General features: G+C 37.5%; 1 protein-coding gene across 1 annotated transcript in view; it reads left to right on the forward strand.

Annotated features, from left to right (window-relative positions):
* The window catches only part of CLNK (cytokine dependent hematopoietic cell linker), a 27,619-nt gene continuing 6,262 nt past the window's right edge, over positions 1–21,357 (forward strand). The window contains exons 1-13 of the mRNA XM_027736256.2: positions 1–75; positions 2,451–2,610; positions 4,008–4,084; positions 4,389–4,434; positions 6,625–6,653; positions 6,996–7,015; positions 8,407–8,535; positions 11,433–11,460; positions 14,591–14,609; positions 15,569–15,632; positions 16,805–16,845; positions 20,692–20,825; positions 21,188–21,265. Of these exons, the coding sequence (XP_027592057.2) occupies positions 1–75; positions 2,451–2,610; positions 4,008–4,084; positions 4,389–4,434; positions 6,625–6,653; positions 6,996–7,015; positions 8,407–8,535; positions 11,433–11,460; positions 14,591–14,609; positions 15,569–15,632; positions 16,805–16,845; positions 20,692–20,825; positions 21,188–21,265 (900 nt within the window). The remainder of the gene's footprint in view (positions 76–2,450; positions 2,611–4,007; positions 4,085–4,388; positions 4,435–6,624; positions 6,654–6,995; positions 7,016–8,406; positions 8,536–11,432; positions 11,461–14,590; positions 14,610–15,568; positions 15,633–16,804; positions 16,846–20,691; positions 20,826–21,187; positions 21,266–21,357) is intronic.

Raw genomic sequence — 21,357 nt, forward strand, 5'->3', positions numbered from 1 at the left:
ATGAGACCTGCTGACAGTTATTCTCCATTTCATACAGAAACCAGAAGAACTATTCCTGATAACACCTATCATTCTGTAAGTACCACACTGTTCTTCCTAAAATTTTACTTTTGTAATTGTAATTGTAAAACACTTCCTGGCATGTGTTAATCTTGTCTTGGCTATAATGCTAGTAACAGAAAATGCAATTGTCACCGTTTGCTAATGCAAAATAAAGCATGAGTATTTTGACATATGTATGCGCTAGATTGGAGAAGTGACTCACTCACTAGTCAGTTCTCCATTTATGGGCTGAATTTAAAATACACCTTTACATAAGATCATGTGAAAATAACAGGAGTGAAGTTGAACAAGTATATAAGTCATAAACCTCAAGGTTTAATATGTAACTGATGCAGATGAAAGCCTAAAAGCCAACAGTACACATTTCAATGTCTTCCCATTTTTATCTGAACGCTGGTTTTGAGCTTCAGTTCAGACGTATAAGAGTGTAAATACCTTTTAAATCACAGAAAGACAAAAATGAAGCACAGGTCTATGCTTAATAAGCAAGATGGACAAGTAAACTTTGACTAAAGAAGGTTGATGGAATCAATACTTTGATTGCTTTATATTTCACTGAAAGATTAATAATAATAAGATGCTATATGGGATTAATATCAAGCAGAAGGGAGCAATAGCACAGAGCAGAACAGGGAAAGAACAGTCAGGAGAATATTTACTTATGCTAAGGCAGTTAAGGAATTATTTGAAGAAATTTCTGAGACATTAATTGATTATCTTTGGGAACTCTCCAAGGAGTCCTGAGTTCCTAAAGTACTGAAAAAGAACAGTGGTAACATCAATTTCTTATGAGAAAGCCTGCAGAGACTACTAAACAAAGTCAATCTGAAAGGATCTTTTGGAAATAATAGGTCTGATCATGTAAAATAATTGCTAATGTGAACATGAAGAACATCTCATCAACTCCTCAAACCAAAAGTAATTTCCTTTTCAGCAGAAATATGACCACAGTAGCAAGAAAGAAAACAGTAGATGTGATATATCTTGGTTTTTGTTAGGCCTCTGACATTTCCCAGAAGACAGTCTCACAAGCAGATACCTGGAAACCTGGTCTAGATGAAAATGCATGAAGTGTTTGCACAACTGATTGAAAAAAACAGTCACCCTCAGCCTAGCTGACAGTAGTCTGCTACTGAACTAGAGAGATGTGCAGAGAAGAGCCTGAAAAGCCAGATACCCTGCAGGGGTCTCTCAAGGGTGTGGTGGTATTTTTTATGTGCTGCTACAAAAATCCTGCCATGTACTGTCAAGAACACTTCTTGGAGGTCTGATTGATGCTGTAACAAAAATGTGTACAACCTGGAGAGAGATGTGTACAATCAGGAAAGTAACACTTTCCTGATGAAGTTCAAAATCTCTTAAATTGGTTGACAACTCAGGAAAGCTTTCAAGAAGCATATTTGCTTAGTGAGAAGACTAAAAGGAAATATAATTATAGGCATTAGCATGAAAAAGGTTGAAATAAAGTGGATAGTAATCAATTTTTTTTAGCGTCCTTGGAGGGTAAAACAAATTGGTTTAAATTTTAGCACTCAAGAGAAAAAGCATGAACTGAAAGGGCAGCTAACTAGCAGAAGAAGACATCTCAGGAAGCTATTGATTCCCCATTGTTAGTGAGTTCAAGAAGAGAATAAAAAAACCATCAGGGAAGATCCAAGTGCATGATGTAACTATATATTGCTGGTAGCAAAATATGACTTACAAAGACTCGGGGCACCCTCAGCTGAGTTCACTCGGCAGCAATCTCAGCTCTGCGCTGAAGGAAGCCAGCAATTGTGTTCCAGCATGTAAACAGTGAGTATGAAGGGTGGAGCAGGACTCCAGAAAATAATCTTGGACAAACCTAGTACAAGTGTATAGACACATGCAGAGACATCCTGAATCACTCTCAGCATCATATTCTATGGATTTCACTGTTCAATACATACTTGCTATCGCATTCACTTCGACTGCACATTTTCTAGCACAAATTCCCCAAAACACTGCATGGTTTTATTTTAAAGTGTCACATTTGTGATGAGCTAGTTAATATATTCTTGCAAGTAACATATGTAAACAGTCAGTACAATATAAATACCACATGGATAATACTATAATGAAAGACACAATTTCAAGTTATCATAAAATTAAACACTATCATTATATTTTCAAGATCAGACAGGCAAAATTCAGAGAGACATCTAAACTGCCTCCCAAATGGCTATTTTATCAATCTAAATTTAAAAAAATTAGGTACTCAAAGCACTTGCTCAACTACTTTGCAACCCTTCCATTTCCATCAGAAAATTTCCTGTGTACCAAAATATCTAGTTATGGTAATCAGATATTTCCAAATCTGAAATTAATCTTGACCTTAATTATATTATCTGTATATCTCTTCTGTCCAGAGCAAATATTTGACAATGAAGGGAAGGGCTGACTTACAGTCTTCCCCCAAGTTATCTGAGGAAGAGGATGATTACGAGACCATAAGTTCTTCCACTCTGCAGGCCATCCATGCTTTAAGAATTCTTCCTGCCAAACCTCTACAAGAATCTGAATATGCAGGTAACTTCTGTCTGTGGAAAGTGAGAAAAACCTAGACATATGTAGGAGCAGTACAGACTCAGGGTTTTCAGTGTGGATATCTTTTAGAATTAAATGGTTCAACTGAAATATAACACTGGTAGGCAGAAATAGAGAAGAGTTTTGTCTGCATCTTCAAATTCAAAAGTTACCCTTATTTCCATTAGATTACGTTAAATAATTACATACTCTTTTTTTAATTTTAATATTACCCTCATGGGAGAAACTCTATTATCCCATTCCACCTTGAATGTGCAAAAAACCTGACTGATAAAACTCACAACTGTTTCAGAAAAGCTCACTGCTATTTAAACCTAGAAATTTTTAAGATGGAAAACATATTAAAGAACACATGAAACTTCCCTCCAGATGATAATTTGCAGATGAAGAAATGTACCCTTTCAAAGGTGTTCTCTGCTGCTTTCAGTAACTGTAGTAAGCAATTGCTTTGTGTGTATTTCTCAGGCATTCTTAACCTTGCAAGATAGCTTCATTAATCCCCTTTTGGTTTACTAAAATGCCCAAACAAATTTAAATGCCCTAACATACAGAGCTAATTAATATCCTGTTTATGGATGTGAAATATCATCATAGCTATCCATTGCTCAAAGCCATTACAAACAATTTATGGAGGTTTTAAATCATTAAAAAACTGGAGGGAAATCCTAGATGAGGAAGAATAGAAACCAGAAACCAAAGATATCTGAAAATACAGGATCAATATATTATGAAAGCTTGCTCCAGTTCACATCAAAGTCAGCAAAGATTTATCTACTGATTCTTTGTGGGAGTTTGTTTGATGTCTAAACAAATAGATGGCTTTTAAAGTGAGTAAATTTACCAGTGTGTGAGCAGATCACAATCAGTCTGAACATCCAGATATCCTACATTATGTTCCAAAGACTAATTTGCACATTTTATTTGGAAATCTGAATTCCAAATACTGCTTTTGTCTTAGTTAGTAGTAAAAACTTTCAGTCAGCAGTCAGCATCTTATGTTGCCTATGTAAGACTGTCCTGAAATACCCAAAAGATGTAATTTTTGTTTTGTGAATTCAGATAAAACACATTAAATAAAAAGCTGCTTTTTTCCTGTAATCACAGTTAAGGTTAAATGTCTGCCTTAACTGTGTACCGTCTTATGAAGGCTTTTTCTTTAACCACAGTGAGGAGGTTAAGCATGAAGCTCTTATGAGGGTCATGCTTCTGTCCTAATGCAGCTGCTAAAACGACATTTAAATTTTGAACAGGAAAATTTAAAATGCTATAAAAATGGCAAGACCTGATCTGAAAAGCATATTTTGAACATTAAAACCTCTTCTTCTTAAAACCTCATAGTACTGAATTACTCAGGCTTGATTTTTCTTCCTCTTTTACAGATAAACGTTGTTTAAGGCCTTCAGGTTCCACTTCCCCAATGAGCGAGCACCCATCTCGGCCCCCTCAATACTCAACTGTAAGTATAGATACTAAACCTTATTCACAAACAGATTTCCCCTTTTCTTTAATATTCTTTAAAGTTAAGTGCAGTCTATTTAAAGTCTCAGCCATATAAAATTCACTCGCACAAGGGCACACACATTCCTGTGAGCCGTTCCTGTTTCACTTTGCACTGATGCCTTCACCACTGACTTCACTTGTTGGCTGCAGGGATCCTCTAAAGTATTAGAGGCATCCCAGACAGGAGCAGCAACCCTTCTACTAGACAGAGTTTCAAGGGTGATGACTAACATCACATCTTTACTTTGTTTTATTAACAGATTCACACATCTGTTCCGGAGGGGCAGAGAGTGCCATGTGTTAGAGGTAAAATAAAAAAATCTACCCATTTCTGCAAATAGAAATAGAAATTGTTACTTCCATATTTATCTTTTGTACACAGGAAGAGACTGCAGATGATAGAATAGACAGGGTTTTCAGAACAGCAGCTGCTTTTCCAAATAATCATACTGCAAATTTTGCAATACTGTTTCAACTATCTAACATCAAAGTAATTATTTACAGAAGGAGATATGTTTTATCTCAGGAGCTCCCTGTTCCTCAAGGGGTAGGAAAAAGCAGCCAATCAATTTAAAAATCAGATTTTCCTTTTCCTATATTATAAGGACATAAGGGGACAGGGGGAAGCCTATGTCTCCCGAATTCCTCCACCAAAGGCTGTGACTGCTAAGCTTTACTTCACCTCCTCGCGATCTCATGTTTTTTCATTCCCTATGCTTCTCAGACATTTCATATGAATATATTGTAAAAGCTAACCTAATAACAATTTTTAAATAGCAGTATCAACTTCAGCAATTCCTACTAGGTTTACATCCTAGGGTAGTTATTTACAAAGGCTGTCTGACAATGTTCACCTACTAAGCACATGTTAATTGTGTGCTACATCACCTAGAATATATTTTTTCTCTGCTGCTTTACCTTTAACTGCAAATTTGCTTCAAAATCAAATGTACCTTTAATTTTTGTTTGTCCTGTTTTGTTTCTTGTGGTGAAATCACAGACAGATTGCTATCTTATTCTTCAAGAATCTACTGAAGTGTCCAAATATTAAATACTCTGATTGATGGTTTTACTCAATCATAACATTATTTTTAAAGTAGTTTCTATACACTTTTTTATATTTCATATACTTTGATGTAGCAGTACATCATGAAGTCAACCACTGAAGGATTAAATATCTGATTAGCTTTGAAAAGGAATATTTTTTTCTTTTACCATTTTCAAACCTTTGAGCCGTAAGCTAAATATTGTCAAAAGGACTGCAACCGCCAAGCCAAGAAAATATGATCCTTTCTGTGTTTGTTTCAACAGTTGATTTTTAGAAAGTAAGTATTGCAATTGATCAGCCAGAAAAATAACACAAAGATTTCCATATAAAACAGAATTTGCTTTTTTTCCCCCTTCTATTTCATACTATAATGCAAAACATAGATCCAAATAATTCCTACAGTTTATGAGAAAGTAAACACTACAAAGTTTGAAAATTAAAGATTAGATTGACTCTTGTGTACAAATCTTGATGTAGATTAAAAAACATCTGAAATAAGATAAATTCCAGTAAGCCAGCTTCAAAATCTGCAGAAATCAGTAAACAAGGACAGTTTGCCAGTTTATCTAAAACTCTGAATTCCACCAGGATTTAGTAGGTTGGATTTACATGCTTGTCTGCCTCCATGTGATGTGTGCTGATGTTAAGATGAACCAAAGCCAGTGCAGGCACACAAATTAAACTCTGTAGTTTGAGAATGCAACTTATAAGTATTTTTAATACATCCTGAGCAACAGTGCTTATAGAGGATGCTATTATTTTTAGATAATGACTACACTGTTAATAAACATATCTTAATGTTTATTCTCATGCCCAGTGCTATTAAGAGGCCTTGCCACAAGATGGCATAAACAGCACAGAAGAATTTTTGTCAGAGTATTTTTTAGAATTGTTAAACACTTAAGGTACCATTATTTTAGTTAGACCAAATTGTTATGGTTTACTTAAAGGAGAGCTTGAGATATATTGCATCTCCTTTACATTAGTTAGGATTTCAGCAAGTAAAACTTAGGAGAATATTTTCAATATCAAAATCTAATGAAAATATAGTACAAATATTTTTTATTAGCAAGACAATTTAAATAATCAGACATATTTTGGTAAATTTGAAAACAAAAAAGTATATTTACTTTCATTGTTTTTCAATATTCTTATTAATTTCTATAGAAAAATCAAGACAGACAAAAAATGCATCCCAAATCTGATAAGCATATAAAGTCTCTGAACAATAATTAAACAATAATTAAATTTACAATACCTGAATAAATATCACCCTCAAATATTTCATTCTGAAAGCCAGAGCAAAGAGTTCTGGAGGTAGAGCTGGGGGAGTGCAAGGAATGGGACTGGACTGCCAGTAATAATAACAATAACAGAATAAAGCTATAACTTAATTTGTGAATTATGTGAGTAGCACCCTACTAACAATTATTAATAATTATTTTTAGGAGGAAGAATGAAAATACAGGGACACCAGGTAAGCAGAATCTCTCATCAATTAAAATTTTTATAGGTCATTTTGCCATTTAATAGATTTTTAAAAGCAGGCTGCCATTTTGCTGGCACTAACTAAAGGATAAGAGAACTCATATCTGCAGTCCTACCTTATCTCACTTACTTGCATTCATGGTTTATGTAGGTGTCTTTTATTCCTCAGTGATTTTAAAATGGCATGCTAAAGCATGATATTTTGTGCTGTAGAGCACACAAACCCCTTGACTCTTAACATGGGCATGTCTACTTAATCTAACTTCTTCACATTTCTCTCTAGTCAACCAAGGAAAAAAGTTTACAGGGATTTTTGTTTCCTCTTTTCCAGGAACCTGTGCCTCCCCCACGGTAAGATCACATAAGAGATTTCCTGCCTTCGATCCCTGGGGAACTCAGTGCCAAGGAACGTTCACATCCATCTGTACTGCCCATGATAATTAGGTGACTGGAAGCGAGCCAGCATTCTTTTACTGCCTGGCACTTTTTGGACTCTTACAGGTTCTGATGTGAAATTAGGGAGAACAAAACATGAGCTGTAAGTGTTTGTAAGGAGGATCTCAGGCCTGCATTTTCATAATCAATTTGGCTCTGCCTACAGACAAGTCAAAAACCTAGAAATCTTGAATCTGGTTCAACCTGCATAAAAATTGCTAGGAAAAAAATCTTCCGTCAATTTGATTGGTGCCTTAGGCTCTGTTCACTGTGACCCTCTTAAATCATTCTGCCAATGTTTTTTGCTACAAATCTAAATCACGTCCATAGAAATCAACTGGAATATTTCCACTTACTCCCACAGAAGGTGGAACAAGCTCTATTCCACAAATATATTTTACTATGATATGCCCACAAAGAAAAAATTAATTGCTTCTTGATCTTTTCAACTTCAAAAAATAACTGCTACAATTAAAACATCCTTTCAAAAGGTCATCTAGGACTTACGAGCTTATTACATGCCTACACTGACCGACCCAAAACGTACAAAGAATTTTAAAATATGATTAGCACTACGTGTTCAGATTTTACTTTAAAAATGTGAAATAGCATAAAAGGGCAGTGTAACTTCACAAACTCAAAATTATAAAAGAGCAAAAATAAGAACATTCTCAATCCATTATTCTACAATATTTCACTGTTTATTTCTTTTTGTATTATGGTGGCCAGTCCCTCCCCAGGAGCCCACAACTGAAGGGCAGTTCTGACAGGCACCATGGATGCACCTCCAGTTTTATCCAGCCAGCCTCTTTGTGCTACAGCTTCCAACCAGAGTTGGGCTGTGACTGCCTGGTCTCAGAGCATGGGCAGAGGGTGCCCACATCTGGCAGAAAACACTAGACCCATGTTACCTGTGAGTTTTCTGGGATGAAGAGCATTTTGTCCTCTCTGTCTCAAACTGCAGTGTGTTCCCTGGCTGGACCATATACACAGGCCTACCCACCCAGAAATATCCACACTGGAAAGCTGTATGTGATTGGCACATACTGATGAGGCACACAAAAGCAGTATTAAATGGCACATAACACAGTACAGTAATGTCTTGCAAATGTAGAATATTATCCAATATTACTATTGCTATTGAAGGGCCCTAAGGAGCTCCTGGATCTGAGCTTGGCTCAGCAAAATACATTGAAATGCTCTCAGAAAATTCTAGTCTCTTACTTCTAGAGCTTGAACTTACAACACAGTCCCTCCACCTCCTCTATTCTGTAATAGTTCTTCAAATTATCCTTTGACTTCTCTAGGCCTCCAAACACACTGCCAAAGCAGTATCAGCCACTTCCTCCAGAGCCAAGGATAAGCAGCCAGTTCTTTCACAAGAGGAACACGCTCAGCCAAGCTCCCACTTTTCCAATATCAGCAAAAGTCCCAAGGTATGGTGCATTCCTCATCCTCGTTCCCTAAGAATCAAAACACTCTCCCTGGTCAAACCGCAAGACTTCCATTGCACCTCTGCTTTTACTTAAGAAATTATTCTTTAGACAGCTGTGAATAATTAAGAGAAGTGGTATTTAGTGTAATGTGACACTGGCATTTTTTTAGGAAAAAAAACTGACAAAATAACAGTAAAGAAGGAGTAGAAAAGTAGGCAGAACTTTCAAGAATACTTTGTTTAAGGTTTGTCCTATTTTTTTCTTAATAACATTTACAGGTCTTGCAACCACTTTTAAGCAGAAAAATTCTACTTATTTAGCACAGTTGGTGAATCAAGTGATGGGGAAATACACTGACTGCATCAGAGATATAGGAATACATTCCACATCCCAAGGATGTGACATTCAGCAAAACAAATTACTTCTCTGTAGGCAAAATCTGGCTTCAGCCCATGAAGCCAACAAATTCAGACTATGATTCGTTTCTTGCCCTCTCTGTCTTGCACTCCTGTCATACAATGCCCATGGTCATTCAGGATCCTGACGTGGCAGTGAGGATGAGTTCTGCCAAGTCCTGAAGAACAAGCTGCTTGTGTCCAGCTGTATGACCAAGCACATGCATATGTCAGGTTTTGAGTCCGGTTGCTCTTTTTGCACAACTCGTGCCTGGTGGGATGAGCGCGTACACACACTGCTCACTGTCACGTAACCAGGTGTGCATGTGGTCTTGCACCGTGACCAAAATGCACGTTCTTAACAGGGGATGGTGCTCAGACACATGCTGGGAAGGGGAATGACACAATTCCAGGGCCCACAGGGTATAATGCTCAAATGGATCCTGACAAAGACCTATTGCAGCCAGAAGCTGTGTCAGTCCTGTCCATCCTTCCTTAAATGATTTCAATTTTATTTCATCAGGATGGAATTTTGCTTCATTTTACAGAGGTGACTACAAATCCCTTGGAGGGAAAATAAGCTTACAAACCAAGGAAATAATCTTTTGCTTAAAGTTAAGCATGTACTTAATGAGTGAGCTCTAAGTATCGTTCTTGGGTCGTTTTTTTTCCTGAATGGTGCCTAAATTTTTTCACTGATTACGTTCCAAAAGCTGTGGGTTGCTGAGACATTTTATTAATGTGAAGTAGCTTCATATTCAATGCAAGATCTAACATGGAGCTGCAAAGTTCCAAATCCCATGACTGATCCCCTCCCTCAGTAAAGCAGCACACAGATCGAAAGCTTTGTGAGAAATGTTATAATCTATGTTGTCAGCAGACATCAGTATGCAGAGCACTTGGATTTGAAAGGTCCTATTATAAAGCCAAATTCTGTAATATAAATACATGTCATGTCTATTGCAGTAGGGGTTTTAATCATATGAGTAAGAAAGGAGTGGCACAGCATAAGACCACACATGATATGGGGAAGGCAGTTGACAAATTTCCCGCAGGATCACTTCACTCAAATATTTGTCCACCAACTTCAGTCCAGTTACAGCTTTGTAAGGAGAAAACATACACATGAGCTGCAGTGTGAAGGAGTTCAATGATACAGCCAGTATCTACCAGACTGTAAGCAAAGCTGTCAAACCACAGATGTGATTTAGGAGTGCAAGTTCTGTTTTTCAACAAGATTTGGAGGACTTCTAAAATTTAACACATCATTATTTATACACGCTATAAATAGCTTCATTAAAAAATAGGTATGTGCAGGATCCTGGAATACATCTTAGAAGCTTTGGTGTGATTTAAACTTTTACATGCCTGTGGTAAGCTGGCCGTGCAAGTGGCATGTCTGTTCAAGGCAGAGGCCAGCCCTGGAAGCACACCTTTAATATCACTAAACTTTACCATGCACCCAGTGCCCTGAATATGGGCTTTCACACATGAAGTAATGGCCCTGGAGACCAAGCTAACAAATTGCAGAAGCTAACATAAAAGCAACTATCCAAATGCAAAACAGTTCCTCTCCTTTTCCCTAGCCTTCCTGAAACTTTGCCTGAACAGATCATTCCCAAACTTCTTGCCTCTCTATCCCTCCATGCTGATTGATATTTTCTGCACAGACATGATGAAGAGACCCCTTCTCATAGCTGAAAAATAGCTCTCAGGGTTTTCTGTACCAGATCTTCCCTCTGTGTTCCCTCTGATTGATTTAGCAGAATAACTCACTGTCATATTTTCTCAGTCCAGGAGATAGGCTAAACAGGGCCTAAATCACAGGGCTTTTCAAAAACTACTAGATGCTTATCCACATCTCATGTTGCTAAATAACTTGTAAAATCTGGTCCTCTGTCTCTTTTATTATGAGATACATGATGTTAAAAAACATGAGTGTTCACCATAACCAAAACATCTAACAAAAGATGTCAGAATCAATACTTGTCCATTTTTGGAGGGAGAATATTTCCTTCCCAGGAAAGGATGATACTCCTGTTGATCAGCCACATCAGAAGAAGGCAGAAAAATACCTAAACAATTACTTGATTCAGGACCATGAAGAACATTCTCCATTCCTCTTCCCCTGGTTTTCACCTCCTCCCTTCTACACTTTTCATTCTGCCTCTGTGTTTCATTTTTGAAACTCTTCAGTCTTCAAGGAACTTACCTCCATTTATAGCTGACTCTAAAGTATGTAATAAGACCTTTTGCCATGAGATGAATAGTGTTAAGAAAGCTGATACTTCTCTCTCTTATTCCCTTCCTCCAAAACCTTCTCCTGCAAATAATTTATGTAAAAAAATAACCAGCCTCTGAACTTCTATAGCAGTAACAAAATCCTTCCCTTGCCAAGGGTTGTTAGTTTTCAGTGATAATGTAATCAAAGTATTTAAGTACTCAAAGTGATTTTTATTTTATGATAATTAAAATTTTTGCATATTATTCTTTTTTTTCCAGACATTTATCTGTTAAAGAACTAAATGAAGTAAGTATTCATCTTTGTATATATCAGGACCATAAAAACCATATACATTCCATGGCTACACAGCATCTCTTGTAATAGTATGTTATGTAAAAGAACTAGTAGAATTATATTAGCTTTGAATCATAAAATGTCGATCTTTAACATGTGTTGCACTTTCAATACTGCTCCCTTCTGAATGGCAGGTAAGTTCCCGAAGTTGTTTCCTGAAATAAAAACATAGATATAGTGCAAACTCACCTTCCCAACTATCCACATAAAAGCATCTCTCATAACTGCCAGAGGCTGTGGATGCTTATGAACAGTGAGCAGTAGGAGAGACATTCTCCTTCAGACAAACATAGATTCCACATAGATTTTTAAAAGCAGAAGACTGAAATTATAAGGTCATTAGAGGAGTGTAATAGCACCAATGTAAAATAAATACCTCAAAAATAGGATGACCCTTTTCAATAAGAGAAACAAAAAGAGACAAATTTTATATCCAGATTTAACAATGCCTGTTATCCCTCAGCTCCATTTCCCCTCTCCTCCCCCACTCCTTCCCCAGGGCCAAGCTCCACTGCCAGGCTCCAGGCACCACGGAGGCATTTCTGCTCCCAGTGTACTCCTGAAGTAGCGGCTCTGAGTTCCCCTCTCTGACAAGCTAGAAGGGCTCTTCCCTCCCTCTCTACACCTCCAGGCTGACTCCTTCTCCTCCCAGCTGACCCCTTATCTCCCAGCACGTGCAGTCCCACCTCCAGTGACCCCCACACCAGTTGGCTCTGTCTAGGGGGCAGAAGCCAAGAGGCAATGCTGGGAATGCAGTTATAGGCATCTATAAAGCAGAAAGCAGTAACTTTTACACAGAGACTAGTAAAGGCAAGTGATTTTTATTACTTTTTTCAGATCCCTGTCTCTGTAAAAAAGATTTTAACAAGTTCCTTCACTTTCTACTCAGACTAAGGAAGTGAAGCAGAGGAAATGGGTTTAGCAATAAGGGAGTTTAGTTATGACAAGTGGTTTTCCCTAAAACTTATTAAGAGATACAGTCCCTACAATCATGCAGTGTCGAAGATTGTTTGTAAAATTCAGAGAGAGGTTATAACTTATGGCATCTTGTGCTTCTTACTGAGTGTTTTATTTACTGCACTAACATGTTCCTACTGAATTGTTTTTTATTTTTTTTCTCATTGCAAAGAAACAGAAGAAAGGAATCTCTATACTAGTTAAGTCCAACAGTAGGCTGTAGCACAGATCTATAGACTGGTCTAGCTATAACTTTCATATCCATTGAGTTTTCCTTCTCCACAGTTCTGACTTGGAGGCTGCCCCAAACATCACTCCTCTCGTGGTCAGAAATTCCTTTAGTTTGAAAGATAGTTACAAAAACATGGTTTGATAACAATATTGTAATTAACACTTTAATCTGTTGTCAAGAAAGATAATATTTTGAAACAAAAAGCTTTGTCTTGTCCTAGATACTGACTCACTACAAATATGAAAACACTCCCAAGTACAATAAATATCTTACACCTCTAATTAACATTTCTGTCTAGGCACTGTACAGCTGCACAAATACTGCAGCTCTTAACAGGCTCTTAGGTTGGCTGCTTCTTAAAGGAAAAATACTGTGTGTCTCCTGGCATGGAAAAGATAAAATATTCATCATTTCCCATTCATATAGATCTGAACATTTAAATAGTTTTGATGCAACATGGAGGAGGAGAAGAGCAGGTCCTTATCACGATTTCAGACACTGAACAGCAGGTCAATAGGTTTGAGAGAAGGAGTGCCCTTCACCAGAACTCCAGTCTACAGGAAAAAAGGGTGCAGAGGAGCCTCTTGAAATTGGAAAGGACAAATGCAAAATCCTGCCCCAGAATGAACTAAACCCCTGGGAAACAGCTCTGCTCAGAAGGACCCGGGGACCAAAGGTTGAGCATGAGCCACTGGCACGTCCTTGGTGGCCACAAAGGCCAACAACATGTCAAGCCGTATCAACAGAAGCATAGACAAGAGATCAAGGGAAGGGACTACTCCCTTTTACTCAGTCACTCCCTAGACAACAGCTGGAGTACTGCACAAGGCTGAAGCTGACAGAGAGGAGAGGGTCAGCAGAGGGTCACCAGTGCAGCACCTGCCCTGTGAAATGAGGTTGATGGGGCTGGCCTCCCTTCACCTAGAGAGGGGGCAGCTCTTGGGGAACCCAATAGCAGCAAGCCAGTTGCTGAAGAGATGATTATAAAGAAGGCAGAGCATGGTACTTTCCAGAAGGCACAATGGAAGTACAAGAGGTAATGATCTTGAAATGATGGTTTCAACCAGAAATAAGGAAGAAAAATTAAATATGAGGGTATTGGTACAGGTTTCCCAGAGAGGCTGTGAAATCACCATATGTTCTGGGAGGTTTGCAATACCCAGCTGGTCAAAGGTCTGAGACCACAGGTCTCATGTCACAGTTCACCATGCTTTAAGCAGAAGCTTGGGCTAGAGCTGAATGAGACTTTGAATTCCTAAGTAATGGGTAAACATTATTGGGAAAGCAACTTACATGGAAGGCTCAAAGTGCAACATCTACGGAGTCAACAATTCTTCTCTTAAATATTTATGTTTTATAGTCTTACATGTATCAAATTAACAAACAAAATAATTACTATTCCCATGTGAATCAAAATAATATAGAAATAGAGTGAAAGTTTATGAGTCAAACTCTGGTCTTTAGAAACCTGTGTATCATTCACTTATATGTTACATAATATGATGGATTAAGACTCTCCACACAGTGATTTTGAATGAAGTATCTGCCATGACAGTAAAAATAATTGTACTGTCTGTACTGTACAGTCAGAGTCTGAAAAGAAATTACTGATTTTACTTTTTGGATAGTGTCTCTCCAGTCAATTAAGACCAAGGAAGGAAAACCACATTGTAAGTTAAACTGATGTACAATAGTCATCATGAATTGGTGGTCATTGCAATAAACCATTTGTTCACTTACACTTCTAAAAAATTCAGTTCTCATTGTCACCAGTGGACTGACATAAGCATTCAGCCTGGGTTTTTGACAAACTGAAATATAGTTGGGTTTATTGGGGTAAATTAAAGTCACTAATCCAAAGAAAAATATTTACTATGTTATCATTTCATATAGGCACCTGGAAGAGAGCAAGGTCAGTATTTAATATATAATAATAATTTGATGTCTTTCTTTCATATTTCAAAACTGAAATAGTCTATCATTAAAATTCCAACTGAAGCAAGATCTGCTGGGAACAGAGAGATTTAGAGAGACCTCAATAGTTGTGGAAAATGCAGCAGAAAAAAAGGAACTTAACTTGGACTTAGCTACAGCTATGTGGGGAACCAGGGTATCACATTTTTTCTAAGAAAATAACTTAAGGTTTTGGGAAAAATAAGTGTGTTGGAGTCTAAAAAACCAAGAGAAGAATATCCAAAAGAGATCTGCACAGAGGACATCACTCTTCTCCATCTTGCTGCTCTCCCATAATTTGAGGGTGAGAATTTTGAAAGAAAGGGTTTTTTTATTAAACAGCTTAAGCTGTTTATCTGTGTGCCTGTGAAGGTCCATGTGCGCATGTGTGTTTATGTATGCGTGCATGAAGGTCCATGAAAAACATTACTCCAAAATACTTGGAAGGTAGATACAGGTTACGTGACTTTTATGCTGTTTACAGTTCATGTTAATGAGTTCATCATTTCCTCTGGCATTTCCTTTTGTGGATTAAGGCACTGTTTCCTGATTTTCAGCAAGAAATAGTATTGACTGCATTATAAATTCAATGCCTATTCTGTTCTATAAAAAGGATTTATGAACCCTCCACATACCTCTAGTTCAGCATTCTACATTATTTACTATTATGTTCAGCCATATTTGGCATCAGCAAACCCTGTAATGTTCCCCATGTAACACTCACTACTAGGATAAATGTTTCCCACCAAAATCATTAGCTGACTCATTCAACCCAGATTGATTGCAGCCTTTTAAGTTTTTCTATTGAACTGCTTCACCCTCATTTATGAATGTAGTTAATTTATTTCACAGTAGTTGCTAGATACTGTCAGTTACACTTAAGACGAAATAATAACTTCTTATCGTTTTTACTAATAGTTACAAGTTTGGGGGAGAAACCTGAAGTATCTTTTCAAGCACAACAGCATCATCCTGAAGTCAGGTAGGAATATAAGAATTTCATAAGTTTGTACTAGATGGTTCAAGGACTAAATATTCTGCCCTAGAAAATTATGCCTCACTATGCAATAACAGCAAGATGATATCGCTTTCTGATGCCATGCAGTGGTATATTATATTTTGCCTTGATGCATGACAAGAACCATCTTTGGGAATTGCTTTCAAGCTATTGTAATTGCATAGCCAATTTTTATCTTTAATAGCATGCTGCTGTATTACATTTCTGTTCCTATTTCTGTGATACGGTGTTAAATATACTGTATAAAGAAGCTCTGCTATCTCAAGCCTCAGAATTTTCTCTCCTACTCATTTTCTATTTTTATTTACAAAGGATACATACCTGGCCTTTCAAAGGCCAATTATTGTTCCATAGAAATTTGCCACAGTTCGTCCTGTTTTTCTTTTCTAACCCACACAAATCTCTTTTCTAAATGTGTTTTTAAATCTATATTCTCCTAAAATACTCAACAAACAAAGCAAAAGTATAGCTGACAGTATAGGAAGTATATGAATCATTCGACATCTTTCCTAGACAAATACAGAATCTCATATCTAGCCTTGTTTACAATGATGGCATTCTCCAAGATAAAATTATTGTCTGGAGTAAATGCGACAGTATTTGTCACCCTTAGTATTCTGTTTCTTCTGGTGTGGTACCAGTGGCTCCGTTATATGAAGTTATTTGGTCGATGCTCTTCCCAGTGTAACTGTTCCAATTAATAGCACAACAAAATACCAGCTGGGCACTCAGCAGAGGCCTAGAAAATCAAAACAGGCAGGGAACAACAGTTCCCTGGGTCTTCCTGTAGAGGGACTGGAAACATCAGGTGAAATTAGCAGGGAACAAAAGCAAATTGTGCTTCACTACACATGCAGTTAAAATGTGGACCTCTTACCAAATACTCTTCTGGAGAGTAAAAAAAATGTATATAAAACTTCAAAAAGTGGCTGGTGAAATTAAGGGAAGAGAAATCTATCAAAAGACACTAAATACAAAATTACCACCCAAAACCTGTGAAGGTCCAAAGCTGACACGAGTAGAGGAAGGGGTATTCTGGGGAAGCACAGCTATGCATTGCCCTCTAATTTGACTCTTACACTGCCACTAAAAAAAATATTTTTCTGATGATGCCTTCATTCAATGCTTTTTCCTAGCCCTCAATGTACATGGAGCCCTAAAACCAATTGCAGCTCAGGTAAGAATCAGAGATGGCTTTGAAAACCAAACTAAGTGTGGAGAAATAAGATTAAGAAACAGATTTTGGTTGCTATGCATGTATATCTGCACTGAGGATTTTCAAAGCACTGAGTTAGTGCAAAGGGATTATTAAATAAAGGAAGCAGACAACAAATAAAACAATGGCACAGTCAATAGCAGCACAGAAACAAGCAGTTACTTGCTATTACCCTATGCCTGGTTTAAGCAAAGAAATACCCAACCTACACTGCAAGTGTTAAACCATTGCAGACCCCCACACCCAGAACAGGAGAGGGATTTGGAGGACAATGGAGAGAGGAAGAGAACACAAATTGCTTGGGAGTACAAAGAAAGGGTATGCTGTGAGCACAACCTTCTCTGCTTTTCCAGGCAGAGATGCAATCAGCTGGGCTAAATGGAAGCTAGAGATGTTTGGGACATCATAGATCAGCTACTATGGGGTAAATGCTTTTGTGTAAACAAATAAACCACTCTCTGAAGAAATTGCTTTAGATTTATCCCAGATTCCTAAAGGCAAGGACATGTAAGTGCCATTATCAGGCAGGTCTATCAAATTATGGTTGGAAATAGGACTTCCCCTGGACTCTGTGGCTTTACCTAAGGGAACATACTGGAAGCCAACATTAACATTGATTGCTGGGGTGCTCTGCCAAGAAACTGCCTGTGGTATGACTTCCCCAGGAACCAAGGCCATGTCTCTCTGCTCATTTTCCCTGGACTTCTTAAGACTGTCAGAAGTGAATCCAGTGCACAGGAGTAGTTTCACTAGATTCATAAGCAAAATCTCTCTAACCTTGAAGACAATACTTCTACAAACACTTGTGTTAGTTTTTTGCTGTCATATCATATTGTATCTGTTATTCACTAACCTCTCTACCTAATTTTAGAAAAATATGGTCTCATTAGTATTTAACCCAAAATTGCTATGTGGCTCATCCCTATCTTTTAATATACCTACACCTGCTTTAAAAAGTACTTTCATAAACCCAAAAGAGACAAAAAAAACAACTCAGCATGTACTTACATACTTTCGAAGAGCAAGGCACATTTGATTATGAATTTGTGAAAGCACAAGAAACACTTATTCTGTTTTGTAAATATTATTTCTTTTTGCAGAACAGCATAAAAAATGCTACAAAGGAACTTCCATATATTTATCTTTCACAAACAGATTGGTTAGTAAAGAGGTGTATCTGTACCTTACATGGAATACTTAGAAATAACATGACCTTGGTCTTTCTGATTTTTTGAATGTCATTCAGCCAAGTTAGCTCATGCTGTATCTCCATTCCACAAAAACAGAGTTCATGACTTGGAAGACCCAGGGGTTTTGGGGACTGAGGATCTATAAGAATCATCCATGCTGGTGACTTCCTGCTGTCCTTGATTACATAGCATACTTTAACTCTCCTGTAACTGCCTCTGCAAATACCATTTTCTATCAAAAAACCAAACCTCTAAGCTGTGCCAGGAACCTATGAACTCCATAATGTGAACTTATGGTAAAAGCAAATACCATCAGGAAGAACATATGAACGGTATTATTTGTTCAGATCAAGTAGAATTCAACTTAACTTTGGTCACTGCCAGGCTAAACAAGCCCACCTCCCCCAGCTCTGTTTCACAGGTCCCAGCTCCCAGATTCTGGTGAGCTCCCTCCACTGAGCTGCTTCCTTCTTGTGCTAGGGGTGCAATCGCACACATTCTCCTCTGGATACTTACTAAAAGTCATTCTTTACATAATTCACAAAGCTCATTTAGATCTCTGTTTGCTGCTGCCACTTCAGACACTTCCTACCATCACTACCAGGGCTCTTTGGGAGCTCTCTGGAACAGCACAGTATCTTTTTCTCTCTGTCACTGCCTTGCTCTCCTGAAGTAACAGGGAGAGTACAAGTAGCCTTTCCCTCTGGTACCCTACAATTGTCTTTTATGTCCATATTTGTATTAAAAAATATTTCAAGACTTAATTTTATTACATTTATACTAAATTTATACTTTTTTTTACTCCTATATAAGAACATGAGTGTTAGGCTCATGGTTGGACTTGACGATCTTAAAGGTCTTTTCCAAGCTAAATGATTTTATATTTCTCTCTCTGGAAGTTTTAGCTTTTATTATTAAAAACAAATTATTTTCTGTGCAAAAATCTAAAACATTCTTCTACAATTTCTTGACAAGCTGTTGTTAGCTCCATCCCAGCCAAACTCAGTACATGAGCATTACAATAGAATTCTACATGTCTTGTCCCACAGTCTAAGATGCAGCAGAAAAAAAAAAAATCTTTAAAACATACACAGCACAGGTCACAAAGCTGGGGATAGCCACTAAAAATACAATGCAAACAAAAATGCAAAAATCATGATGCAATCAGTTGAACAGTAACAATATTTCACATTTTGACAACTCAAACTGATTACAGAAACAAAAGGTAGCTATCTGGTCCCACTGTTTATTTTGAACAGTGATTTAATTGCTGAATAGACTGATTGCCTGCTGAAGATCACGACTGTTTGACTACTGCTATCAGTGGATGTTGTTTTAAAAACAAATATAATGCTATTATAAATCACAACTTGGTACATGTACGAATGGAACAGTGAAACACAGTGAAAACTATTACTCCTCTGTAAAAGAAAGTCTTCCAAGTAAAATTTAATATTCTATCATATGCTGCATATGAGCAGAAGAATAATAAACTGATAAAGCTTGAACAGATAAAGCACAATGAAATACTGCTCTGGCAAACAATACTGTCTCAGGTGACAGCAACCAGAAGGAAAAGATGGAAGCCATTGGTAACCACATTCTTCTCATTTACTCTTACAATAGACACTAGGTCATTTCTCCCACCAGCACTGCATGAAACAAACAAAAATGTTTTCTGTTGTATAGCAGGATATGATTCTTTTCATCTTCAATTTACAATTTTTCCCCGTATCACGTACCTGCAAACTATATTTGATCTTCAAATTGAAAGGAAGTCCTTGCTTTTCTCAGGCTCTTTCTGCTGCATCCTGATCAGAGTTAACCCAAGCCTCTCACATTACCCCATGCTTTGTGTTCCTGCCCCATCCCCTGTGCTTGCACAGCTCCCCAGAGACTTGGGGAACTGGGTCTGTCTGTTAAACAGCAGCCCTAAATCTACAGACAGCAAATCACATTTGCCCTGGAAGGAGCAAGCTCTCTTCATCAATGGCCCAGTATGGAGCAGGTGCACACAGCCAAGGACCATCACCTTCATCTTAATGCAAGAGCAACCTCACCCCTTGGTCCTGAATTTGTTAATTGAAACAAGTCACAGAGCAGATTGAAATTCATCAACATGGCAGAACCTCTGAATCCGTCAAGGTTTCAACAGCTCGGCAGAAACAATGCTGGCTGGCAATGGATAATGAGGGGATATAACATGATCCAACATAACAGCAACTGGGACCCAAAGCAAATAAAGGGGGTTCAAAAGGTGAAAACAGAACAGAATGAACCATTACCCTTGTCCCGCATTCAGTATTTTATTTAGCATTTGCTATTTTATTAAGTTTATTATTTTGGTATTGTGCACTGGCAGATTGAAGTGAATTAAAAACCATCAGGAAACTGTGTTAAATCTCTGGGGACATCACAGAAAAGTCTGAAATCACTGATGCTGCATTAGCACAAGACCACTCCTAACTGACAGCTCTGAATTTTAAAGGTTAATGTCACAATAGTTCTAAACTAAAAGTGCTATTCTCAGACTTACTCAGTAAAACATTGTGTAAAATGAAACTATGAGTTTAATTTAAAGAATACAACTCTTTTCCTTCTGAATTTACTTTTACAGGTTCCATGCTAAATGTAGAGAACTTGACAGTGAAGAGGTCACCATCTCCTACAGCATACACAGTATGCAAAAGTAAATCAAAATATTCACTTGTAGAACAGGAAATGCAATTTCTTACCCAACCCACTGAAGAGGTAAAGATCAGCTTTGCTTCATAAAAACGCAAGTTTTTAGGAAACAGGATTAACGCTATAGGGCACCACGCCACCACCCCCTCTGAAAGCTGTGGTTATTCAGCACTCTTCAAAACAATCCAATATGAGCTCTTGAAACCATAGATAAGAATTTGAATGTCTAATTTGACTAACATTTCCTAACAGGACTATATATCTACATCTCTATACATATATAGATATATATGGATATATGCATATACTTTTATATACTATGCTGAATGTGCTTTAAATGCAGATTAGATACAATCTGTTTTCACTGGCTTTGCTTCTGCCAGCTGTTGTTAATTTCTATACACTGATTACGATATCTTAAAATTAAGGATTTAAACAAATGTGAATGGTACGTTGGAGAATACGATCGCCATGAAGCAGAGAAGGCACTGCTACAGGAAAGCATTGTAAGTACCATTTATCTCAAAACCTGGGGTATAAACTCTTGAGGGAAAATTTCTGTAAATTGTCCACAATGGCTTACAAGTCTTGTTGTGAA

Source organism: Pipra filicauda, unplaced genomic scaffold, assembly GCF_003945595.2.
Source record: "Pipra filicauda isolate LSUMZ 115617 unplaced genomic scaffold, ASM394559v2 scaffold43_size3849885_pilon, whole genome shotgun sequence".
NCBI lineage: Eukaryota > Metazoa > Chordata > Aves > Passeriformes > Pipridae > Pipra > Pipra filicauda.